Consider the following 27,715-nt stretch of genomic DNA (forward strand, 5'->3'; position numbering starts at 1 on the left):
ATTTGACGGGAAATGGATAAAAGACTAGTTCTTCTGATCATTGACTGTATCTGAAAACAGGAATGCTTGACCTACTGTTTAAGCTTATTGCACTAAATGAGTAGAAGATTGTTTTGTCCTTCATTAAGATTCCAACTAAACAAGGTAGCTAGCAAATGAAGGCTGTTTTTGTGCTTGAAGTCAGACCCATGCCATGAATTACAGCCTAAAAAGTTAAAAAGAAATAAAAAGCAGTGCTGTCAGAGCTATAACTTGGAAACATTAAAGATTTGTTTGCATATCAGTTTTATTTCAGACTTACTGCCGTTTTATAAATTAAAGTGGACTGCATCCACACAATGCAATTCGTCTTCTGAATTAACTGGCTGGTTAGTGCAAATTGGATATTCATGTTGAAAGTTGGTTAAGTTCATTTCAAAATTAAATTAATTTGGGAAAACTTTTGTGCAGTCTGTATTTTGGGTTAACGTTTCAGTCCTCCCTCTGATATTCCACAGTGCATTGTTTCACACCAAGATCAGCCTGTCTTTTTACGTGTGCCCTCTACTGCCCCAGGGTCATAATAGTGGGGTGTTGTCTCCCTGTTTAAATGCTGGTGCACAACATTCTGTTCTTGGCTAGTAACTGTGTTAAAGTAAAAATGCCTTCTTCCTTCTCTTGCCTTTTCAATACAGCTGATAGAAAATTGTTGCACGTTCAGATCAATACCTCTAATTTTAAGAAATAGAGAAGAAAGCATTAAAAATAGTACTCTTTACATGAGTCATAATTAATTACTCATGCAGGTGCGTTGACTAAACTTGGTTGTGCAATTAGAGAACTAATTATGATGAAAATGCAATTGCACATTTAAATCGCCACCCAGGCCCTGAGGATCACCCATTTGTTTTTCCTTCCTCATTTAGGCTTGCTGTAGTCTCTCTGCAATTAAGCAGCACTGTTGAAACCTGAAAGCATGTGCAAGTGTGATTGTGCCCATTTAGACATACTTAACATTTTAACAAGTGCATCCTATTGAAAATGTAACAAGTAATTTTTTAATGTTAATTAAAAATATAGATACATTAAGACCAGTTTTCCATGAAAGCCCTAATCCAGTAAACTCATATACATGGATGGACTCTGTTGAAGTAACTGGGGCTCTGCATGGGCATATGAACTTGCATCATCAGAGTCTAAAGAATATACCGTATATACTGGATCATAAACCAGTTTGTTTATAAGCCAATCCCCCTGAGATGGATAAGTAAAAATGGAAAATTTTTATAACCTGTTCATAAGCTGATCCTATAATTCAGAGGTCAGCAAACTTTGGCTTGCGGGCCATCAGGAGAAGTGACTGGTGGTCCGAGATGGTTTGTTTACCTCAAGTGTCTGCAGGCACGGAGGTAAACCTAAGTAAACAAAGTATGCATGCACGCCAGCTGCTTACCCTGATGGGCCAGCCGCTTATCCTGATGGGCCGGGACAGCAACTGGTGGGGTAACTTTTGGGGGCAGAAGGTGGGAGTCAGCGGCGTAACCCCTGTGACCACCCCACACATGACCCCACCCCTAGCCCGGGACCCCCCCCACACTTTCCCCATCCCATCCTTTCTCACCTTATCTGGGGAGGGCCAGGGAAGGATGTCTGTGACCTGGCTGGAGCTGCTCTGGCAAGCTGGACAGTGTGGCCACAGCCTGCTCTGGTGGGTCACACTGGGCGGCGTGGCCGCAGCATGTTACAGTGTCCTGGGCCGGGCACTGTGGCCACAGCATGCTCCAGTGCCAGGATGGCACAGCCACAGCCTGCTCTGGGGAGTGGGACCAAGTGGCACGGCTGCAGCCTGCCAGCCCCAGAGGGCAGCGTGGCCAGAAGGGGAGAGACTCTGGCCCCGCCTCTTCCCTTCTGTCTCTGCTGGTTGTGCTGCCTCTCCTTGCTCTCTCTGTTGTGGGTAGGGATTGTGTCCCACCTCTCTCTCTCTCTCTCTATACCTGTTCATAAGCCAACCCCGGTCTCTGGTGCTTCTCTTTTTTACTAGAAAATTTTGGCTTATGAACGAGTATATACAGTGTACCTTTCATAACTATTCTAGTCTTGTCAGGCTAAATACACAGGAAAAACTAGAAGAATCCACCTTTAGTAGAGAACCTTCTGTTTTAAAAAGTTTTCCTCAATGCGTTCCCCAAACATAAGGGGGAAGGTTTTCATTTACACTAAGGCTCCTTTTTTACCACATTTTGGCAGCGTAAAGGGGCCTTGCCATGAGAATATCTTACAATTTACATCCATGTGTATTACCAGAGCAATGTAAAGTGGCCTTGGGTTATGTCTGAACTGCAGTGTAAGTCCAGGGTTAGTAGAATTTGAGTTAGCAGACCCTGGATCTAACTTAGGGCTTGAGTGTCTGTCTGTGCACTTGCAGCAAAGAATCCTGTGGCACCTTATAGGCAAACAGACGTTTTGGAGCATGAGCTTTCGTGGGTGAATACCCACTTCATCTATGCACTTGTAACCCCAGGTTAGGAATTGTTGAAACCTGGGGCTCCAGCATCTGTGCTGTATTATGTGGGTGTGAGTGTCTCCCTCCTCCCCCCATCCCAGACTTCCTGGTGCCTTCCCAAAGTGTGGCTGCTGTAGCCATTTGTTCATGGGACAGTGCGGGAAAACTTGACAGTCCACCAAACTTGACTGCGGATAAAGAAAGTGAGCCTGTGGAGTTGTGCAATACTTTTGGTAGACTCCCAGAGCACGAAACAAGTGGGGCTGTGCAAAGCAGTAGGGATTGAATGCTGGGTCCTAGCTTGACTCCAGGGATACTGGGATTCTGGGTCCGATCCCTGGGTTAGTACAATTTATGATGAAGGGGGGTTAGGCTTGAGCCTGAGTTCGAACCCTGGGCGTACATTGCAGTGTAGACAAACCTTACAGTAAATGAGACTGACCAACCAAGAACAATTCTGTTCCACCTTAATTTGAAGACCACCATTAGATAATTTTGTGTCTTGCCTGTTGAAGACAAATCTGACTGCATAATCAAGCCATAATAAAAGGCTATCTTTGTTGTTTAAACTAGTTATTCAGATCTGATGCACATTTTTTTGTTTTTGTTTGTTTTTTAAATACATTAATACAGTTTTGCCGTATAGCTAAGATCTTGCATTCCAAGGTAAATAACCAGTTTGGAAACCCCTAAAAGAGAGACTTATTTAATATGAAGACTGGAGACACAAGTTATATGGTGTTAACTAGGCAGCTGAGGTGGGAATTACAGGGGGGATGTGCCTAGCATTGCAGTACCTGCCATCCAGGTGCCCTGCTGCCAAGTGGAATTCACAACTCTATGTTAGGCACCCAGGCTCCCTATGCATTGCAGGGGAAGTTAGTTGTGCATCTATAGTGGCAGTTAGGAACTGAAGTCTCCCTTTTGAATCCCACCTGTAAAGCCACCACTGTATATGCTGTGGAGCTCATAACAAAGTAGTAAATGGATGTTTTACAAGATCACACATTAATCAATACTGACCTAAAATAAGAATTGTAAGATCGACTGACTGATAACTTGATAACCCATATATCCTTGTGTGTTTTGTAAAATGTGAAGTGTTAATTTGAAGTGTTACAAATTAGTTTTGTGTTCTGCCTTCAGGGCAATTTAGTGCAGTTTAAACTATATAACTGCATTTGGAAATCTGATTTCTGCTGTTTTGTGAATATATATTTTAATATTTTTATTGCAGTAGATAAATAGTACAAAATATTTTTTTGTGCAGTAGGAAGACTTACTGCAATTTCTAGCATACCATTTACAATTTGGTAATTCTACTATAAACTCTTTTTTAGTGTCCTATAATGTGGCATTTTATAAACTAGAACTTTGGACTGGCCTCTGCTTCCTTTGAAGTCAATAGCAAAACTCTTGTTAATTTCAGTTGTAGGGGATTGGGCTCAAACTGCATCAAACTGGTACTTAACATAGTATTCTCCCTTCCTTAAAGTCAACTTCATTCTATTTATCTCATAGGGCTTGATCATGTGCGGTGCTGAGCACTCTCAGCTTCCTTGTGAAATCAGTAGGAGTTGAGTGTTCAGCACCTTTTGGGATTGGGTCTGTTGTTTCTATGCTCAAATGAAGCTGTGGAGCTGACTATGAAACTGACTAGTTAAACAGCATTTAACTGCTCAATTGCTATCAAAAGTACCAAATATAGATTAGCAAGCACATGCTGTGCTTTTGAAATAATATCTGGTGTATCTTAACATTTCATTAACTTCAGTGGAATGTTAATGGGAGGACAACAGTGTGGTATTATCAGGAGAGGTCCGCAGGGATTTCATACATTTTCTTTAAATTATTTTCATTAAATTCATCTGCAACAACATAGATTAACAGTTGCATTGTATCAGAGCTGTACCACAACTAGGCTCTTGTATTACAGTATCATCCTCTTAATGTTAGTTTAATTGCCCTTCAAAATACAAAGAATATTAAATGTAAAAAAAAATAAATCTAATTTACAGTAACATAATCTTTTTGGGGAGGTTAATCCCACTAGAAATTGTCTCCCTTTTACAATTAATATTTGAACAAGTTTTAGGCATATTTAAAACTCAGTTGAACATCTCAGAACATTTCTATAATAGAGGACCCATTACATTTTGTCTTGTGTTAACAGTGAAAAAGCTGATAGAATTCTTTGCCCAAACACTATAATGTGGACTAGGGAAACTAGGCACTGTGTCTGTTGATTTTTGCATCTTTACCTGGTGAATTGGAGATGTAATGGCTAGATATTTTTGTCCATATTAGACTGTAGCGTGGAGACTTAGGTATCCAGCTCTCATTGATTTTTCACTGAGAGTTTGGTGCCTAACTTCCCTTTGTGCCTTTGAAAATCATCTACTTCTTGATGAATATTGCTAGTGATTTTGAAATTTCTATGTTTATAGAAATATAGAACATGAATAAAAAACGAATTTAAATATGTACTGACTCATGATTTACAATTTGCTAACTTTATTAAAATTGACATCTAAACGGATTAGAAATGTCATTTGTTAATATTGTACAACTGGAAACTTTCTACTTTGAGTCTAGTTTTTGCATTTTTCTCCATTTGGATTTAGTAGAATTATCTCAATGTCGGTTCACAGTAATATTAGCCACTTAGGAAGTCCTCCTACTTAACTAGCACCTCTCTCAAAGCAGAGCCTGATTCCCAGGTGGGGAAGCAGTCTCTGTTCCCCTGGCTGTGGCACTGGTAACAGGGAACTGGACAATCAGACCCTCTCAGCTCTCAGAACACTTGCTAACCCATCAACAGAGTGTGTGTTTGTGCCAGGGGACGATTTGTCTCTGAGTAGGGAGAAGCATAGAAACTCTCTGATGGTGCCTAGGGCCTTGTGGAGATGGAAAGGCTAAGGTTGTTTGGGTGGTTGCTGGAAGAGAGGAGAAGGGAATGTAATGTGCTTTAACTAAGGAAGGAAGTAAACGGAGGAAAGGGATTAACAGTTAAAGATGAAAATAAAACTCCTGTAAATTTATTAAAATGGAACATGCTATAAAGCAAAGGGTGGGCAGGAATTCAGTTTCAGAGGGCTTGAGAGGACGAACAAAAGTGGTAAAACTAAAAAAAAGAATATCTGTATTTAGAGAGACAGTACTGTTTTAAATGTAAATTACAAAAAAAAAAAGCTTTAAAAAGATTTAAAATGGTAAAGAAACTGTTTCTGTGCTTGTTTCATTTAAATTAATATGGTTAAAAGCAGCATTTTTCTTCTGCATAAAATTTCAAAGCTGTTTTAAGTCAGTGCTCAGTTGTAAACTTTGGAAAGAACCACCATAATGTTTTGTTCAGTTATCAACATTTCAGAGTTATCAACAACCTCTATTCCTGCGGTGTTTGTAACTTTGAGATTCTACTGTATTCAAGATGTCCTTTGGAGCTCACTGTGCATCTGAAGTAACCTGTGCTTTAATGGATAAACCTGTAGTTTTTAAATCTTGTTGGCCACAACCTGAGGATGTGGTGTCGTAGCAATAGATGAGATCTATTTTTTAAAAAATTGTCCAAGTGACAAGCAGGAACCTTGTATTTGTTAAAGCAAAGTGACAGCAGGATATTATGAAGGACTCGTTTTTTGTGGGATTAAAATATATATGAGTTAAGAACTCCACTTATTTCAAAGACTCTTCAGGAGACTGACTTAAGATTACACCGACAGAAAATATTTTTCAGCAGTAACATAGAAAAAAAAATTACTAGAATTGTGTCCAAAACTAGAATATCGGTAACCACAAAACATATGACTAGGAAAAGTCCTTTCTTTTGGCAACGGTAATGAAGCAACGTTTAGCAGTAACCGTTTGACTTAGCGTGAAAGGCTGGAACGCTTGTACTCAGTTGACTGAAATCTTAATTTTATTAAAAGCTTTTCATTTAGCTTTGAAGCAGGGGAAAACAGGAGATATAATTGGAGACACAAGATCTAAAAGGAGGAAAAATTATCTGACTGGAAGATTCTACTGAATGTTACCCATATTAGTCAAGTGATTACTGCTGTTCAGACAGCCATAGAGATTTGGTTCATCCGACCTTATTGATTAAGTAGGCAGCTGTTTCTATTGTCAGAGACAAGTTAATTGTGATCTTCCGAGGAAAGATCTAATCTGGGTAAAATGTATGGTTAACAATGCCAGTGTACACCTCCAGTTGCCATGTTTGTTATGGTTGCCAACTTTGATCACAGTTTGACCTTATTCTTATTTCTCGTGACTTTAAAAGATAGTGCTGCAAATTTCTAAACAGCAAAGGATATTTATAGAGCTAGTTAATAGAGCAGATTAAACAAAATGAGGAACCCTGCTAAATTTGCCAGACATTTTTCTTGATGAAGGAAATATTGCTTTAGGGCTTTTAAATTTTACTAAATACATTTGAATGTTATGGTCTGGAATACACTACAGCTATTTTAAGGCAACTATAGTTATTTGAAGAAAAATGCATTTTTAAAAAGGCGATGGAGCAAAATGATTTGTCACCATAGACTTTGAGAGATCCTTATTGGTATAACACAGTCTTCACATTAGGAACGAATTACATGTATTGCATTATCAAAGTTGCCTAAAAAATTCTTTTGAATAGCATCCATTGCCGTATCTATTGTGACTTTTTTTTTTCCATTTCATGTTTTAGTAATGATGGAACAAAAAAGAAAATGGATTATTAAAAGTTCCACTCTGCTGGAGTTGGTGACCTCCCTAACATCCTAATCTTCCCACTGAGTCTCCACTTTTCCCCCTGGAGAGAGAACCTTCATGTTGGCCTTTTTCCCACAGAGCTAGCACACCTACTAAAATAATAGGCTCAGCACAGTGGGTGAGACTGTATGCATCAAGATTGAGAAGGATTCGTATCAGCAGTGGAAAAAGTTAGGGATGTTAAAAAAATAATAATAATTATTTGCTTTTGGGGATGAGGAAGCATGAATTGAAAGTACTTTGATAGTCTAGCAAAACTGAGTTCAAATCTCACACATTTCGTATTTAAATTTTTTAAACATTTCCAGTTATCAGCTCACAACAGTGTGTTTTTCCTTGAATGAAAGTATGTGAAATGCATACAGGCATCTTAACTAAATGAACAGGACAAAATGAGATTTAACATAATTGCCCAGTGAGCTAATAAAGTCAAGATCCAGATGAGTGTGAAAGATTTGTTTGTTTTCTAGAGTTATTATGTAAGTTCAAAACTGTATCCGTCATGTTTGGCTTTTAATATATAATCAGCCAATTTGTCAAATTTTGAAGCTGTTAAACTGGAAGCCTCTAAATTGTTGACCTACATTAAATTACCTAGATTGTAACAATAGTGCTGCCAAAGAGTATACAGGGCTATTTCTGTTTGTATTGCAAGAAGTAGGTTTGACTGTGCTCTCAAGATGTTTAAGCATATTTGGCTTCAATGTTGTGTATTTCCTTTCACACTGCAGTAGAGCAGCAGGTGTGAGGAGCTGGGTGTGCTTTTATTTTTGAGTGTATGTATAAATTCAGAACTCTTCTTAACATGCCCACAGGTTTTAGGTCCTGCCCCAAGATGGTGCTCATTCTTGGACAGTTTGACAGAAGAACTGGAGGAGAATCCAGAGAGCACAGTTTATGATGATTACAAATTTGTTACCAGAAAAGACCTTGAAAATTTAGGTAAAATTTTAGAGACCTTTTATTTTATTTTTGTGTCTGTTTTTTGTCCCCTTTTCCTTGTTCAGTTTTAAAGCACTCACATTGCTGCATGTTGCCTGTCTGCAGTTTGGGTGTGCTGTATAATAAAAGGGCTGTTAAAAAGTTACTCCAAGTAGTTCTTCCCAACTCTTGCCACTGTTTCTAACATGCCAGTCCCGATTTGCCCTACTTGGTGGTAATCTTTCTCAGTTCAATGAGAATCTTGCTCACAGCTTGTCTCCTGAGGATAGGGTGACCAGATGTCCTGATTTTATAGGACAGTCCCGATATTCAGGTCTTTTTCTTATATAGGCACCTATTATCCTCACCCCCTGTCCCGATTTTTCACATTTGCTATCTGGTCACCCTACCTGAGAAGAAGGTTGATATACAGTGATTCAGTGTGTCTGAAGAAGTGCTTTGAGTTTCTTTTAGCCCTGTGTTTCTCAAATGGCTACATGCAGCCACCAGGGGGTTTCCTTGCAGCCAGGAAGAGCGGTGATGGGGGGAGGGAAGGGGGAGGCAAAGCATTGGCCCTTCCCTGTTCCTCCTGGATGCACAGCCATACCCAGCCCCTAGAGACAGGTGGGGCACAATGCTGCAGGAGCATGGTGAACTCTCTACTGGAAGGCGGGGTGGGGGGCAGTGAGACTCAGGCTTCAGCCCTGAGGTGGTTGGGAGGCAGGTTCCAGCAGCGGGACTTAAGGATCCTAGCTGCGCAGACCAGGACTCCAGCCGTGGTGCTTCAGGTGCCAATACCCGTTTCCAGCTGCAGAGTTTCAGGCGCTGACCCCCAGCTCTGGCCACACAGCCCCAGCCTTCAGCCATGGGGCTTCAGTTCAGGCTCCAACCCCTGGCCATGCAGCAGCATGCTCCAATCTCCATCTCTGGCCATGTGGCACCAGCCCAAGGCCCAATCCCGGCAGCAACTTCTGGCCCTGGGCACCAATCCCCGGCTACGTGCTCCAACCCCCAGTCCTGGCCGCTGACCCTGGATGCCGACCTGTAGCACCAGCTGCGTTTCAGAGGGTGCCAGTCTGGGTGCCAATCGCCGGCGCTGGGTGTGCGATAATCCCTGTCCCAGGTGCGTGGCAGTGGGTGCTGGCTTCAGCCTTGTGGCACTGGGCATCGATCCCCAGATCCAACCACGCGGCCTCAGACTCTGGCACTGGGCTCCATCCCCCTGCCTCTGCCATGCAGCTCCTGCTCTGGCCTCAGTTATTGACCTCCAGCTACACAAGAGCAAGTGCCAATCCCCGGCTCCAGCTGCGGGGCTCACCACCCACTCTCCTCTCTCTTCCATGCCCCCTCCCCATCTGCCCCGGACCCCACTGCCTTCCTGACCCTGCATCTATCCCTCCATCACCCCAAGCCCCCGCTGCCTTCCCTGGCCCACGTCCCTCCCACCATGTCCCCCCACTGCCTCCATCTCCACCCCACTCCTCAATCCAGGGCTTAATTTGCCCTGGGACTTGCTGAGAAAAGTGATATTAACAAACATGCAAGTATCACTTTTCACAGCCTTCCAGATAGCTACTAAGTGTCCTGTGAAAAGTGATTGATATTAACAAACATACAAATATCACTTTTCACTGTAATATTTTGATTATTGAGTGTGCAAAAATACCCTGCATAAATAAATTAAAATGACATGTATGTGCTAAGTATTTTCGGCCACTTTGAGGCCACGAAAAATTTGTTGCAAGAACCTCTTAGCCACACAATGAGAGAGAAATGGAAAGGAAGAGAAATTGTTTCTACTTTTTAAATATTTAAATATTTATGAGATGCTCAGATACGGTTGTGCTGAAGCCATAGTAAGTACCTTGATAAAGGAATCCACTTGCAAATGGTATCATCAGTAAAGAGAATATTTTGGACTTTTATACAATGAAATTCATACAGATGTCAATGGAAACTTATTTTTATGGGCTTTTTTATGGTATACAAGACCCATAAAGATTTATCTTCATAACATCACTGAGAGATAGGGAGGTATTATCCCCCCCCCCCTTTTTTTTTAAACAGGTGGGGAACTGAGGCACAAACTATTGTCTGGTCTACACTTGAAACTTAGGTCAACATAGCTACAATGCTCAGGGTTGTGAAAAATCACCAGGCCTGAGTCCTGTAGCTATGCCAACCTAATCCCTGGAGTACACACAGCTAGGGTGACAGAAGAATGCTTCTATTGACATACCTGCTATTGCTAGGGGAGCCCTTCCATCGCTGTAGTCTCTGTCTATGCTACACAGTTAGTCTCATAGTCACGGTGCCATAGCTATGCTGCTATAGCGCTTGTAGTATAGACATGGTCTTAGCAACCTGACCAGCATAATACAAGAAGTTTGTGAAAGGCCCAGAAACAGAATCTGATCTCTAAGGCTGTGTCTACACTAGAGAGCCTACAGTGGCACAGCTGTACCCATGCAGCTGCACCACTGTCAGATCTCCCACGAAGCCGCTCTGTGCTGAAGGAGTGAGCTCTCCTTTCGACATCATTAAACTGCCCCGAATGAGCAGCGATAGCTATGTCGGTGGGAGAGAGCTCTCCTGTCAACGTTGCACGGTGCACACTTCCACTTATGCTGGCAAAATGTATGTCACTGAGGATGGTTGTTTTTTTTCACACCCCTGAGCACCATAAGTTTTGCCAACATAAATGGTAGTGTAGACATGGCCTAAGACCTAGTCCAGTGTCTTAACCAAAAAGACCATTATTCTGTGAACTTGGAGAGGGTTCAGAATGTCCCTTTTGAGAAACTAAGCTGCAGTTCCTAAATCAAATTCATCTAGGATTGACAAACTAGGTTTATTGGGGCATCTTACACCTAAAACTTACAGGTATTACTGTTTTGTGCTATTAGATGTCAATTGATATAGCATATTTTGGGGCTATAAATGTATATAAGCTCAAGTCCTTTCTATGAAAGGTTGTCTACTAGTAGCAATCAAGTTTATAAATTTAGTCCCATGTTTTACAACAATAGCATTGTTTTTTGAACTCAGTAACTTTTTCTCCTGAAGATGATGCCTGTGTCTTGTTTTTAAAAACATTAAATTAGTTTGGGAGATAAGAGAGAAACTCAGTGTAAATCTCTTATTTCTGGAATTGTTTTTTAGCCAAGATTTATTAATTTCTGGAACTATTGGATCTGTAGGTAATGTTTGCTTTAAAGAAAAGTTCTCCTTTTTCTCAACTATACAGAGTTGCCTGAAGATATACACAATCTTCTCCCATTTGGAGATTTTCATTCTTTACTTAGGTTAGGGCCTAGGGTGACAGTTTTATGAACTGCTGCGGTGCTGTATTTATATCTTTCAACATACTTGTTCTTCAAAGGTAGTGACCCAAGGCAAAAACTCTTAATTAAAACATCAGTATGCCACACCAAAACCTGTAATTCAAATGTGTATATCAAACACATACATATCTTCAGAAAGCTCTCTCCTCACAAATAATACTTCTTGGTAAACTATCCATAGATTGTGAGCTGATGGGCATCTTTAAAAAGTGTGCAGTAAACATTTACTACAGCAAAAAGAAAAGACTGTTTTTGTTGTGGGGCTGCTCAAAATCTTTGTGAGCTTAACAATGGTTTGTGGTGCTGCAGTCTCGATAGAATGCACATACATATGGGTGGGTTTGATACTTTCAAATCAGTACCATTGTTTTCCTTTAGTCAAGTATTCAGTCAGCTTAACGGGGAGAATTTCCTATATCTTACTCTCCTTTGAGGTCCTCTGATAACATTATGCTATTTTTTTTTTTTTTATTCCACCCCATCTCCCTCCCCCGCATGCCCCTCTCCCCCTCCAGGCCTTGCCCATCTCATTGGATCACCACTGCTCAGAGCATATATGCATGGCTTTTTCATGGACATACGACTGTATCATAAGGTAAATAAGGTTAATTCATTAAGGCTGATCCTTATTTTGGTACATTTTTGCCATTATGTATATGTACATTTATATTTACTCCTGCATTATTTGTTTCCTTTCTTTAATGCCTTCTGTTTTGTTTAAAAGGTGAAAATGATGGTCAATCCATTTGCCTATGAGGAATATAGAAAAGAGAAAATTAGACAGAAGATAGAAGAAACACGTGCACAAAGAGTTCAGTTAAAGGTAAAATCCTATTTATGATGATTAAACTTTTAGAGAAAACTGTTCATATGGAATAATGTAAAATAACTACACCACGGAGCTGTAATTGAATTGGGATTTCACCTCATACATGAGTTTGTTGATGTTGCAAGAGCCCTGAAATCAAATTGCAGCCTCAACCTGTATACCTCTTTTATATGGATCTGTGGCATTCACATGTATGTGGAACCCAATTTGATGAAAAGAAACTGAGATGAAGCAGTAGAAGAAAAAGGACACTTCAGTCTTGTTATGCTTCAAAACTTCCACAGACTACTCAAGGCATAAAGCTTGCACTTTTTTTTTCTACTTCTACATGTAAAACTGGAGGTTTACCAAATGACTTGGATCCTTAAAATGCAGTTATGATCTGAAAAGTGACTGTTGAAAATGGTATCATGGGCTTCCGTGTTTGTTTATCAAGGCTTTCCAGATCAAATCTGCTCAGCATATCTGTCCTGATATCTTATCCCTGCCAAGGCCAAAGATGCTTCAGCAGCTCAGTACAACCCTGCCAGTTCCTTTGGACTGGTGATCAGAAAGAATATACAGCTTCTGCATCTTTCTAGGTGTTATGTTAACACTGGTTTTGCCTTGTGGTTATGGCAGATGAATGACCTCTTCTGAAACCGTGATATGGCTTCGCAGTCAACAACTAGAATGTTGAAGCATGGTATGCCATTTGCTAGAAGACTCAGTACTGCTTTGGGGACCTTGACTTTTCTTATCAACTTGACAAGGAATAGTCCCATGACTGTTTCTATGCTTAGGTCTTAGGAAGCTTTTAGTTAGGTGAACCATTTTTATAATAATGCCTGTAACTGTACTGGATGGGTAAACCCAGTTTTTCATTAATTTGGGTTGAACTTTGTGATCACAGTGAGAGAAAAAACGTAGAGATGGTAGAGATTATTTTTGTCCCTGGGACTAAATTCATGACTGTAAAATGTGTAGCGTAGCCAAAATTTCTTTGGCATGAAAAAAATATATTGATGAGTTTTACATTTCCTTTTCTACATTAGAAACTTCCAAAGGTTAATAAAGAGTTGGCACTCAAGCTGATTGAAGAGGAAGAGGAACAGCAGCCTGCTAGAAAAAAGAAACAAAAGGTAAGACTTTATTTAGGAGGTGTCCAAAACTCTACAGAAGCACCAGGATAACAAATTGTTCTGTGTGTTCATTACTATAAATGGTTAGGCAGGTTAGTGTTCCTTTGCTTTTTGGATGATAAGGCTTTTGCGTGTGATCATACACTGCATCTTCTAATTAGGTAGCTTTACAGTGGAATTCATCAGTGGTAGGGAATCAGGAATACAGTGCAATAACATCCGGCCAATTGTATATCAAACTTGTAATGGTGAAGCACTTGCTGTGGAGATGAGGTGGGAGGAAGAGTCCAAAAACTCGCTGTTTGATCAGTAAAGTATCCAAAAACTAAACCTTTTTATTTATATATATATCATGGTAGTGCCTACAATGTGCCTAGGCATTGTCCATATTGTAGGAAGTGACAGCTCTTGCCCCAAAGAACCAACAGCATACATTTTTTACTTTGCTCTTACTTCCACTTCATAAAGTAGTCAAAACTGTTCACTCTGATGCAACAGTAACTCTTGTACAATTGATACTGAAAATGCCATATCTGTTTTAGATAAGTCAGATCTAAACAAATGTTTAGTATCTTGCATATTGCAAATGTTTAGTATCTAGCATATTGCAAATCAGTGGCGGTGTAACACCTTTTGAAGGCTCTTTCCAACATGGGCCATATAAAATCTGCCCTGACACCCTCCTGGTATGCAGCAGAGACTCCCTTTACTTTATATAGATGAGAAGGGTGACTGAGCTATACCATCCTACAACAGAAGAGCATTGGAATTCATATAGTTAGCAGAGCAGACATAAGGTTCATGTGGTATCTGGTCTGCTGAGAATTTCTGGCTCGCAACTGGGATGGTAGGAAGAGATAAAAGGGTGAAGAGGTAAGTGATTGTGGTGGAGTCTTCACTGCAAACTTTCTGAGCCTCTATCAAAAGTCTCAGCTTTTAGTTCCTTAGTATATTTGTTTGGAGATATATATTATACACTGTGCATTAAAGTAATAATAAAATTCCATATAAAAATATAGGTTCTGAATATTTCCCTGAAACAGTATTAAGGATTTTACCAAGGACAGGTGGTTTATTTTTTGTTTGTTCTGCTGTTTATTTTTAGATTAGACCATTAGCCAGACATTTGTAGATACTAAGCTTCTCTAACTTAAACCTATCCCCTTTTATGTTTTTTCCTTTCTAAGCAGCTGTGAAAACAAATAGTTGGACCAGAGAGAGCCCTCCTGGTAGTAATTTTGCAGCTGCATCAGACAAAAGGGTTTTAATTAAAAGAGAAACCTCTTGAGGAAATCTTTAATATGAAGCATATTAATACTAGTTTAAATTATAAATTCCTTATGCTTGATCCTGTGTCCATTAAAGTCAGTGGCAAAAATACCATTGGCTCCAGTGTTGCAGGATTAGGCTCTTTAATGAGACTGATAAAATTGCATCTTTCCTTGGTATATTTGGGCTTGGGAGGGTGGAGTGGTAAAAGAAAGTATTCAGGATGCATACCCTTTGGGGGGGAGGGGGTCGTAAGTATATTTGATACTAAAGCAGTTTTATAAAATATGAATGGAAATGCATCTCTGTGGAATATTGTTTTCATATGTGACGGAACCATTCTGGTGAAGCAGTTTTCTCCACCTGTAAACACAGTTGACTAGCTAAGAGATGCTGAGGAGTGTCCAGGTTAACGCATATTCAACACATTGTCGATACTAGAGTTGGTTTCATTGAAACATTTTTTGTGTCAAATTGTTTCAGTAGGACACAGAGGACTTTTAGCTCTAGAAAAGAAGATATCCTGTTTCAGTACTAAGCACCTGTCCTTAATGATATCAAAAATAAAAATAGAATATTTCAACTATTTTGTAATCTCAGTGGTAATACGCATAATGCCATGTCATAACATAATGTAAAAATAATAAAATAAAGTAAAATAAACATAAAATAAATTCTAAAATAAATATTTGAAATTCCCAAGTGAAATTATTGGAGCAAAAAGAAATTTCAAAATCTAAGTCAGAATTTCCCATGAACTAGAAATTTGGAGTTTTTACCAGCTCTAATAGACACTTACCTTTAAAATATAAAACTTTGGACCTGAGGTTCCTATAGTTTGAGTGGCAGAATATATTTTGTTAACAGATGTGTCAGAATAGTTTTTATGTGATTTATATGAAAAACCAGACTATAGCTAAATTGAATAGATCTTGATGTAAATGGTCTGGGAGAACCAAGCAATCAATATTTTATATCCAGTTGTCTTTTCTTGCTTAATTCAACCTGAGTAGTGCTTGAATGAGCCTTACATTTTAAATCATTGTAGCAGCATTTGTTTCAAAATTTTGTAACCAACTCTTGTTTTTCTTCTCTTTTGTAGAATCTGCCTAACATTCTCACTGATGACCGGTTCAAAGTCATGTTTGAGAACCCAGATTTCCAGGTGGATGAGAAGAGTGAAGAATTTAGGCTGCTTAATCCACTTGTTTCTAAGATAAGTGAGAAAAGAAAGAAGAAACTAAAGATTTTAGAACAGCAAGAAGCACAAGAGCAGGTACAACCTTTTCCTTCTATGTTAGGATTACCTATAGTTCTTCGTTTTTTATTACAAGCATTCAGGGTTTTCTTTTATATGACCTTAGAAAGGAGAAGAAAACAATGGAACATTATCAATCTGTCTATAAATGAGTGTGACTAAGATTGATATAAATACGTTATTAATATTAAATATTAATATCTAAATATATTCATTTATTATTGTATCTATCACATAGTGTGTCTCTGGATGTAATTAGAATCTAACCAAATACAGCACGCAGAGTAATGTGTTAGAATTCTAGTTCTCTTCAAATTGGACATACGTAGAGATTGTCACGTACTCTAATTGGGCAAAGAGTTTTTAAAAAAATCAGTTAATGGTTCCTTAGAGTAACTATTTTTGTCTGCAGGAAAAGGAGGAAGAACCAGAAGGAAAACCAAGTGATGCAGAAAGTTCTGAGACCTCAGATGATGAAAAAGGCTGGGTTGAAGAGGTCAGGAAACAGCGCAAACTTCTACGCCAAGAGGAAAAAGTAAAACGGCAGGAAAGGTTCAAGGAGGATCAGCAAACAACACTGAAACCTCAATTCTTTGAGATTAAAACAGGGGAGGAATTTAGAAGCTTCAAGGACTCTGTCAAAAAGCAAAAGTTAATGAAGTAAGACTAACAGTTCAGTTTAATGAAGTTTGGTTGGGTTGTTTGCAACTGTCTCTTTGTTATGCGGCCCCAGGTTATTTTATTTAGTAGGCACGATGATCCTGGAAGCAGTTTCTACAGCCAGACATGGTAATTAGGGAGCATAATTTGAAGTGACACTCATTTAACCTCTAATTCCCCTGTTCTGTGAATGTGGTATATGTAGTCCCTGTGCCTTCTTTAAAGGAAAAGAGTTAGGGTTTGATACCCTGAACTAGACTGGGAGGCCCTTACCTCACACCGGTGAGAAGTTTCTCATATAGATAGTCCCATTGATGTTAGTGGTACTACTCCATGTGAGTATCAGTTCACCAGTGGGAATAAAGGGTCTTACAATTTCACCCTGTGTGATCTCTCCCCATTAGAAAACATAGAATACCCCATGATTTCTCCGTGCTTACCAAGTAAACCTCTCTTTGCTGGCCATGAACAGTAAAAATATCTTTTGACCTAGATGGGCCCAAAATGTCTGGATTCTATAAAAACTAATCTGCTATCTTAGTTGTCAGAGTTCTAGAATCCAGGCTTTCTCCTTGCAGTGCTAAAAGCCAGGGTTAAATATTTTGTCTGCGTTTCATATTTTGTTTGTATACATTGTTGTTGTAGCCTGGTTGGTTCCAGGATATTAGACAGACCAGGTGGGAGAGGCAGTTTCTTTTATTGGAACAATCTCGGTTGGTGAGACGTGTTTTTGAGCTTACACAGAGCTCTTCTTCAAGTCTAGGAAAAGTGCTGAGAGTGTCACAGCTAAACACTAGTTAGAATAGGTTGTTTAGCACAATAGTCACCAAATTGTGGGTTGCAGTCCCCTAGGAGACATGGAGGAATGTTTGGGGTGGAGCAGGGCCCAAGCCAATCCCCAGTGGGGGGTAGGGAAACACACATTTTAAGGGATCATTCAAGGCAAAGTAGCCAGTTGACACTTTTCCAGTCATAGGGGTGAAAGGAGACACTAAAAATCACTGACTGAATAGAGACACTGGATTTATGGCTTATTACAACAATCTATAGCCCACTAAGCTGCCTCAGTTTTTTTTCCTCCTTCCTTGCCCCATGACAGCAGAGGTGTTAAATACAATTTTGTTCGTATCTTTTAACTCAGCTGTTAGCTAAAGCAGTAGAGTTCTGTATCTAGAGTATTTCTGCCCTTTAGAGATGCCAGAAAGTGTCCTGACTTTCCAGGTGTTTAGTGCCAGACATTTTCATTGACCTCACTTAGATATCTACAGCATTTTAAAAAATCAGACTTTTCTTACAATTTTATTAATTGGAGATCTGTGCTGAAACTAATAAAAAGCCTTGAAAGACAGCAGGTGCTGAGATAGATATGTCATAGCATGCCAAGTGCTCAGCCTAGTTGAGTAGAATGAATGATATAACAAGAGGGAGATTATACATACTAAAACATTTCCCACACAAATAGTGAACAATTGTATCCATCCTAATATCTGATGATCATTTTGCTGCTGTTCAGATATGGCAGATTTGTCAAGGTACCATTTTGTCACTCAGCTGCATGGTGATGGCCATTTTAGAAATAGGTAACACAGTGATGTGTATTTGAAGGGAAACATTGAACCCAATGTGTTTAGGATTGTTTTTTGTTTTAAACTGTAAAATCGATTCTGTAATATCAGCCTTTTGGGTTCTACTATAAGCACTATAGCAATCCCTAAGATAGAAAACGACACAGGAAACAATTTTCTTATGGAGTGCTATCTAAAACAAACACAAAGCGTCATAAAAATTCTGCAGTTCATATGCATATGGGGGGTTCTTTGCTCATAAATGTTATCATCAACACGTGTGAAGAGGCTAGTGCTCAAAAATCTCTGCACTCGGAGGCCAGGTTAAAGAATCTTGGGAAGAGACCAACACTCTACATGTTCTGTCTGTAAAGTGACATACACATCTTGGGCACCATACTATAAATCCTAATTGAGATTAGTACTTCAGCCTTTGCCTCTTCTGCAGGTGTTGCTTGCATTTTCCGTGCTCACTTTTTGTTAGCAAATTTTACACATAGCAGGTTTGTGTTCATTCCTTTATTCAGTGTACACATTCTGGATGCTTCAACTCCTTATTTAAAATCTTCTTCAGCTTATGTATTAAGTTTTCAGTTTACTTGCTCCTGGCAGTTTTCCTTCTTTTCATTCCAGGGGATGGGGCTGCTTTTGTGCCCTTTTGAGTTTTTCAGAGGTATACAGATTGTAGTGCAAGGTCACTGGGTGCTCTGTCAGAGGGGAGTGGATCATGTGCATCTTTGTTTTGCCACTTCAGCCAATGATCTGAAAAGGAGAACAAATTGTGATCAGGTGGCACGTGCTCTGATTTCCATTGCAACAGGGGCAGAAATGGAAGGACGTTTCACTATTACCAACCTACTGTTTTTTTTGTAAATTCATGCAATGACCTCTGATTAAGGTGCTCTATCCCACTGAAGGAAACAATCAAATGCTTCCTTGATCTTAAATGAAATGACTGAGGAACAATCACAAACAGATGGGAATCTTAACTGGAAGCGAGCAGACTGAAAGATTCAGTTAACAAGCCAAAGTCAGCTCTAGGTAAGACTGAAAAGTTCAGAAGAAATAAGTACTGCACAACACAGCAGGAAAGAAGCCCCCACACTGAGAAAATTACATAGTGTAAAGAATCTTCTGTGTGGAAGGGTGTTAGGTGTGTGTCTGTGTGCGCAAATACTGTAGATCTCTTCATGGGATAAAGGAGTACCAGTGATGACAAACTGAATAGACCGTGTATGGAAAAAGTGCCTGTTGTACTACCAGTGGGCATGAGGTTTTACAAACTTAAAACAAGACATGATCCTACCATGAGGGGTTTAGGCAAAACATAGTGACATGATAGCAGATGAAATGAAGAAGAAATAGGATAATTAAACAAGTAAAGTGGACTAGAGTGCACATCGCATCCTTTTCCAGTAAGCTGCTGTTGTGCCATGTGAAATTCTTTCTCCATGGGGGAAAAAAATGTTTAAATTACAAGTTCTGTGAAGAATGATCCCATTTACATTCAGTCAAGAAGCATTCAGACTGCACGTGGGGTACTCCCCAAACTCTTCCAAAACCTTTAATTATCAGCTGCTGTCAGTTTATAATCCCATATAGCTGATCTGATGCAGAGCATGATTTGCCCTGATCTGTGCTTATCATAAAGGCACAGTCATCATAGTGTCAGCTAGCTTTATTATTTAGAACCATGTTTGAACATGGTAGAATTTTGTAAAGAAGACTAGCCCTAAAGAGATGTCTACTGGCCCTATACCATGATAAATGCTCAGCATTTTTATGCTAACTCCTTGAGCAATGTATGGAAAATTGGAAAGATTGTAGTGGCATGTACCATCTGGTGATTCTGGCATGTTTGTGTTTCATATGATTTAGCCAATTTAAAGAATGATGGTCTGTGACCAACATAATTAAGTACCTTAATGCCTCCACTACCCACTTAATGGCAAAGTGTTCTTTTTTTTTCTATAGTTGTATAATGTTCCTGGGGAAACAATTTATGACTTATATAAAACTGGGTGTTTCTTTGCTAAGTTCCTGACTCAGCGCTGCTCCAAGCCCAACTTCTGAAGAATTGGTGTATACTTAAATTTCTTCATAAATTCAAGGATTCTCAGGACAGGAGCATTCTGAAGCATATGCTTAAATGCAGCAAAGTCCTTAAGAGTAGTCTCTAATGACATTTACGTAGTGAGCAGACTGAGCTCAGAACCAGTACTCCATCCTCGTTCTACTTTAACCTGTCAGCCATATTTGACACTGTTGACCATGTTCTTCTTGAAATTCTTCCTTGCTTCCATGACACACACACCTGCTTTTCATCCTACCGCTCATCACTTCTTCAGAGGATTCTTCTCATTCCCGCTCCCCAACTTTTTGTGGGGATTTCACAGGACTCTGTGGTTCCCTTCTCTTCTCCCTCTACACCTTATCTCTGAGTACTTTTTTCACAAATTCAGATATCATCTCTGTGCTGACAACTTCATAGATCTACCTATCTACTCCAGGCATGTCTCCTGTCCAAATTAAAATCTTGGCCAATCTTTCTGACATTTCCTCATAAGTATCCAGCCATCAGCTCAATTTCGACATGGCTAAAACAGCTCTTAATTTCTCTTTTCTTTCCCTCCAAAACCAGTCAAAACAAAACAACCAAAACCCACCCTGTTACTGCCTTTATTGGTCACGCTGAACAACACCAACATCCTGCCTCTTGCCCAGGCCCACAACCGGGGTGTCATCTTCGACTCAGCCTGCACGTGAGGACATAGACCTCTCTCTATGTCCAAATCTAGCAGACACTTCCTGTGTAATCTCTCTTTACATACAACCTTTCATATCCATCTCCTATAGCTAAAACTTCTCCAGGCTATCATCATTTAATGTCTTGATTACTGCAACATCCTTTTCTCTGGGCTTGACAAATGCAGTCTTACCCTGCTCATATCCATTAAGAATGCTGCTGCAAAGATCATTTTCCTACCAGAGTGCTTCGACCATGTTTTCCTATCTCTTTGCATCAAATATAAGCTGCTTGTCTTCACTCTCAAGCCCTTCCCAATTTATCCCCACCCTATCTTTCATTCGGTGTCAGATGTCAACGTCAGTGACAGCCTCCATCATCCACTTATTAAAGTTTCAAATAAACACCTTTGGGTTTTCTCACATGCTGCACCTCCTTCAAACTACTGTGCTCTGATGCCTGCAAACACTTGACAATAATTAAGCCCCTGGTGTGCTGAGATCAGCCTATTATGCTGACCATTGTCTCCTTGTGCTTCGTCTGTCTGTATCCATCTGTTGGCTCCTGTCTTACACTTCGTTTCTGCCCCACAGAGCTTACAATCTGTCATCTTTTTCTGTCTTTGTACAAAGCCTAGCATGATGAGATCCTGGTCCTTGGCTGGGACTCCTACGTGCTATGATAATACAAATAATAAATAATAATTGAATAGCACTCTTAGTGTATCCATTGGGCCATCTTTTTGGAGGCGATAAAAAGTATGTTTCCTTCCCCTTTGCTGTGACTAGAGTAGTTGTATGTCACAACATAGATATTTAAGCAATATTTTTGTGAGTGCATACTACACAGATACATATATGCCCCTCCCCCCCTTACCTATAGAATAAAGCTATTATTCCATAGCCTTTTCCTACTATCTCCTCTCATTAATTTTCCTCTGACTGAAGCACCATCCAAGCAGTCATGCTAAAGAATTGCTGGGTAGTAGCCACATTTCTCTCATTCACTTTCAAAGGGGAGAAAAGTGAACTTCAGTTTAAAGTAGAAATCCCGCTACACTGTCAGTGACTGATCTGCTGCCATAGTTAGCTCTGAGGCTTAGCTTGTCTTCTCAAATAGCACAGATGGAACAAGTTTTTACAAGTTCTCACTGAAAAATATATTGGAGGAAAACCAGAATCAAAATACCTAGTCATGGTGGGAAAAGCAATTATTGACAGTAATTTTGTATAGTTCATATGAAAAAGCCTTTCATATACATAAATTACTTTTTAACCAAGATCCTGCAAACTCCCTTGGCTCCATGCTGAGGGCCCAGTCTTTCAGCCACTTCATCCGCAGAACTTCTATGGACTTCTGTGACTGCCTTTCACATGTGTGCTTATGATTGTCTGTTTTTTCCCTTCATAAAAGTAATCTGTGAAATATATACACGAGTACCTTGCTGATAATTTGCACAAAAAAGGCAGTCTCTCTCCCCATCTCAACAAAGATCTAAGACTTCATTATAGTTATGAGAGCTTTTATAACTAATACTATTTAAAGGTAAACAACAGTTGTCAGACTAAATGATGCATATTACATAATAAAGTTCAGTCTTCTTTACTGATTGGTCATTTAGGCTGCATCCTATTTGCAGTTAGTATTACAGTACTGTACTATATAGGGCCCCAATCGTGGATCAAGGCTGCGTTGCGCTAGGGACTGTCCAAACACATAACAGACACAGTCCATGCCCCAAATAGCTTAGACTCCATGTCAGTGGAAGAAGGAGTCTGTTCACATAGAGCTCCTTATGGAATCAGGGTCTGTATTGCTAATTCAGGAAAATTCAGTCATTCACAAAGATCTGCCATTCATTAGTGCAGAATCATGAGGTTTGGCTCTATTTTTAAATTTAAACCCATGATAGGTATAGAATATTTTCTCCTGATATTGAAGTAGGATGAAACTTTCAGAATCACTTACATTGAGCGGCTATACTGCCAGTGTTATTTTAATCAGCTCAGGTAACTGCTACAAATAGAGGAGTCAGAAATGCCAATTATAATGGGGGAGGGGGAAGAGCGGGAATCAAAATAAATGTTAGTCTTTCATGGTAGAAAGTATTTTTGGCTTTAGAAACTAAGGAGTTTGCTTTAAAATGCCTGTTTTAAAATTTTATTTAAGATCAGTACACTAGAATATCTACTGCAACTGAATTATCTGGCACTTCCAGATATTCCATAGAAAAATGCTGTCATAGCAGATGTTGGTTTGGTGGGAATGGCATGGACTAATTGGAACCGGTTTGTCTTAACTAGGGCCTGAATTTAAAAATTAAAAAAAAGTGTCAGAAGCTGAAAAATGGCTGTACAATGAGCAATACTTGAAGGGAATAACTGAAACTTGCTTTCCATTTGTGTTGACTGCATATGTGTTGCTTAATAATTGAGTGCAGAATGACAGAAGTGCAATCCAATTGCAATTTTTTTGCGAGTTATAGGATTTACAAAGCAGTCAGAGTTTGTGATTTCTTCTGTTTGTATTATCAGCTTTTACAATAACAATGTGATGATGACAACAACAGAAACAGGCTTTTCTTTAATTGTTCTCTGCAGAAAAACTCTTGGCGATCGCTTGAAGCTTCAAGAAAAGCTTGGCACCCTCAGTGTATCTGATACCACAGTAGGTAGCAAACAGATGACATTCAAATTAAAACAGGTGAGTTAAAAATAATCTGTAAAGAAGATAATGTGCAGGATGATACATTTATTTGTCATCTGAAAAAACGGAGCCCCAAAGCCATCTGAAACAAATGTCCCTCTTGATTTCTTCATAAATTGACTGCACCTTTACTTTTTTGCATACCCTCGTGTGTGGGCAGCCCTGCCAGACGCATATCCTAGTGGGAAACGCTAGTACACTTAGTAGATCATCTGTAGCTCTATCATCCAGTGCTAGTACCTTGTCAATTCTCACAGTCTTGGGTTTGATCAGGACTTGATTCAAAGGCAAAAAATACCCAGGATGCTGAAAGAAGTGATGATGATGTCCTGTAGGTGAGAGTCTTCCCTCCGAGTCATTAGTGATGGGAGTGCCTCATATTGATAAAACAACTCCTGACCACTTTGGTCATTGAAGTTCCATGGCACTATTGACAAGAATAAGAAATGTAGTTCCAATGTACTTGCCAAACTACAATTTGAGTGAGTAACGGTATTCTGCCCACCTAACTTTCCCAAGCAATTTCAACTGGATGGTGTTTTCGTAATTCCTTTCTGGAAACAGTTGTGTAGTGTCTAAAAAGGTGTTTCACCCTCCAGGTGATTGCATTTTGGGGGTTGGGGAGGAGGCAAGGAGGAAGGAAATGGATTTTGTGTATGTGTTTACATATTTTGTAAATCACTTTGGGATCTCTGGGTGGAAAAGTGATACACATGTTAAACATCATTGGAGATGGTGAAAGATAAAGAGCCATATTAGTTGATTCTTCAGCTGGTGAAATCTGTTTCAGTTAAAACTGGTCTTCCTCTGGGCAAGTTGTTCATCATAATCCATTTCTGTTCAGCACCTGTCAATTAACTCTCATCATTGAAGTAGAACTACAATAGTGTGGTCAGAATGTCTGAAGTAGTTATTAGAATGTGCCACTTTGGATAATTGGGTCACAAAAAGCTAAATAAACCAAAGTCACTGGAATTTCTTATTGTACTTCCTGTCACCAGTTTTTCACAAGCCTTTTTCATCTACATTGTGCTTTGATCTCTGTATCCACTTTGGAATTTAAAATTGCAGACTTTGGAATAAATCACAGGTTCCAGTGAAGCTCTGCAAAGGATCACCATTTCAGGTGTAACTGATTCAGTAGCTCCTTACAGCTGATTACATGAACTTTTCAGGGCTTCCCATGCATACTCTTTTTATAGGAGCTTTAAATTAGAAAATGCTGAGACAGAATGCATCCTAGAGTTGATGATGAGGGACAAAAGAAAGATCAGCTTCCATAAAGGTTTTTGGGGAAGGGGAAGTTTTGGGAATAGTTTGAAATGCCATTCTGGATTTGACTCAGGCAGAATCAGTATATTACTTTGTTACAGTTCTGTTGCAAGTGACTCATTTCAGAGTTCATCTCAGTGTGGTTGCTTTACTGAATATACAAATGTACAAAATTTATAGTTAAAAGTAAATATGACAAATTGTTGAGTTAATGTGAGCCCCCAGTCTCCTCTCTGTGAAGTGGGGACAAAGAGAGATGAAGAAAAGTAAAATGGGATGAAAAATCCCCTTCTCCTTCCTTGAGTCAATCCCACTATATTCCATGGGAGCAGAAAAAAAGTAGGGCTGGAAAGGAGCCATGTCATATGATAGGATCTTTAGAAAAGATGAAGAGAATGCAGTTGGTAAGCCTACAGGGAGTTTAACGCTGCTAGGACTCCTGCCGTTCATTGCCCCATCTCCAAGGTTTAGGTGCAGGTATGTTGTCTTTTTGGAAGAAGGCAGAAAAGTAATGCATAGCCTTCATAAGAACGACTATACTAGGTCAGACCAATGGTCCATCTGGCCCAGTATCCTGTCTTCCAACAGTGGCCAATGCCACATGTTTCAGAGGGAATGAAGAGAACAGGGAACTATTGAGTGATAATCCCGTTGTCCACTTTCAGGTTCTGGCAATTAAAGGCTTCGGACATCCAGAGCATGGGATTACATCCCTGACTATCTTGACTAGTAGCCAATCCTCCATGAATTTAGCTAATTCTTTTTTGAACCCAGTTATACTTTTGGGCTGCACAATACTCCTTGGCAATGAGTTTTACAGGCTGACTGTGCATTGTGTTGAAGTAGTGCTTCCTGGGTTTTTTTGTTTTTTTTCTTCAGTCTGCTGCCAATTAATTTTATTGGTTGACCCTTGGTTCTTGTGTTATGTGAAGGGGTAAATAACATTTCCTTATTTACTTTCTCCACACCAGTCATGATTTTATAACCTCTATCATATCCCCACTTAGTCGTCTCTTTCCCAAGCTGAACACTCCCAGTCCTTTTAATCTCTCCTCATATGGAAGCTGTTCCATCCTTCTCATCATTTTTGTTGCCCTTCACTGTGCCTTTTCCAATTCTAATATATCATTAGATGTGGCAACCAGAACTGCATGCAGTATTCAAGGTGTGGGCGTATCATGGATTTATTGAGGGTATAGCTACACTTGAAATTTCAAAGTGCTGCCGCGGCAGCGCTTTGAAGTGTGAGTGTGGTCGGAGTGCCAGCACTGGGAAAGAGCTCTCCCAGCGCTGCACGTAAACCACATCCTCTATGGGTGTAGCTTGCAGCGCTGCGGCACTGATTACACTGAGCCTTTATCTTTATCTTGCAGCGCTCAGGGGGGTGTTTTTTCACACTCCTGAGCACGAAAGTTGCAGCGCTGTAAAGTGCCAGTGTAGCCATACACTGAGTGGTGTTATGATATTTTCTATCTTCTTCTCTTTCCTCCAGGGGTTTATATTTTTAGTTCTTGTGGATCAACGTAGTTGGAGGCTGAACAGGTTTTGGTTCCTGAAGTATCTGTGGTATTTGCTTCCCTCCAAATCCCAACTTCCCCCCCCAGGAATCGATCATTGTTAACATTGCAAAGTTTATCTCCTGGTGTTTCCTAGATGGTCTGTCTTTTTCCATGTTTTTTACTGTGGGGTCCACGATACTGTCCAGTGGCTTTCAGTTCCAATTGTTTGCAGTGTTGTTGTAGCTGTGTTGCCCCAGAGAGAGAGGAGAGACAAAGTAGTTGAGATAATATCTTTTACTGAATCTGACTTACACAAGGTTTTCTTCAGGGCTGGCCTTGTAATGTCCTTCATAACAAGTGACATTTGATTTAATCAGTAAAGTAACAATTCCAATACACTGGATAAAGATGTGAAAGGGACTATGTGGAAGGAAAGTCTTTGGCCATCAAAAGAGAAGAACATGATTCAAGTCAGTTCCATACTAACAAGCTAATGCTTAAATCAGTGCAACTTTATTTTCTAACGAGTACTTTAGAATGCATTCTGGACAGTGGTAGGAAACCCCTTTTTATGCTACCACATAGCAAGTTTGTTGACATTCACTTATAGGGTAAGAACAGCTGATAAATTTAAAAGTCCAAAAAGCAATAACTTTTGGCAGTATAGTAAGTGTTAAAAAATACTGTGGGGAGATTTAAGATACTTAAGATAGTTTCTTGAACCAAGAAATGGATTAACGAAGGTTTTGTGGGGTATTCAGATGCTCTCAAGGAAAGAATACTTAAAATGCAAGAACAGTAGTTGCAAGTTATTTAAAAACAATTACAATTTGTTTTAGAGCTAGCTACATGCTATAAAGACTTCTATTAAACTAGTCAAAATGGAGACAGCTGAACAGTCAAAGCAATGGGAATCTTAGGGTATGTCTACACTGCAGTTAAAAACCTGCCACTGGCCCACACCAGTTGACTCGGACTCAAGGGGCTCAGACTAAGGGGCTGTTTAATTGCGGTGTAGATATTTGGGCTACAGTCTGAGCCCGAACGCTCTGGAACTCTCCCACCTCGCAAGGTCTTAGAGGCCCAGCTCCAGCCCCAATGTCTACACGCAACTAAACACCCCCTTAGCCTTTGTCCCGTAGCCACAGCCAGCCACAGGTTTTTAGTTGCAGTGTAGACATACCCTTACTAATTTTTTTAAAAAGGAAAATCTTTAAAAAATCCAAAATAAATTTTGGATTAAATTGATCAGTTAATAATACTTATCCCATGTTCTGTGTGCCTT

At 39.7% G+C, this 27,715-nt stretch overlaps 1 protein-coding gene across 2 annotated transcripts in view; it reads left to right on the plus strand.

Moving 5' to 3' along the window:
- NOL10 (nucleolar protein 10) overlaps nucleotides 1-27,715 on the plus strand; it is an 84,769-nt gene that overhangs the window by 52,889 nt on the left and 4,165 nt on the right. For both annotated transcript variants that reach the window (XM_032783343.2, XM_032783344.2), the window contains exons 14-20: nucleotides 8,056-8,182; nucleotides 12,021-12,100; nucleotides 12,230-12,328; nucleotides 13,369-13,455; nucleotides 15,827-16,000; nucleotides 16,395-16,642; nucleotides 23,554-23,656. In XM_032783343.2, coding sequence (XP_032639234.1) covers nucleotides 8,056-8,182; nucleotides 12,021-12,100; nucleotides 12,230-12,328; nucleotides 13,369-13,455; nucleotides 15,827-16,000; nucleotides 16,395-16,642; nucleotides 23,554-23,656 — 918 coding nt within the window. The remainder of the gene's footprint in view (nucleotides 1-8,055; nucleotides 8,183-12,020; nucleotides 12,101-12,229; nucleotides 12,329-13,368; nucleotides 13,456-15,826; nucleotides 16,001-16,394; nucleotides 16,643-23,553; nucleotides 23,657-27,715) is intronic.

This window comes from Chelonoidis abingdonii, chromosome 3 (assembly GCF_003597395.2).
Source record: "Chelonoidis abingdonii isolate Lonesome George chromosome 3, CheloAbing_2.0, whole genome shotgun sequence".
NCBI lineage: Eukaryota > Metazoa > Chordata > Testudines > Testudinidae > Chelonoidis > Chelonoidis abingdonii.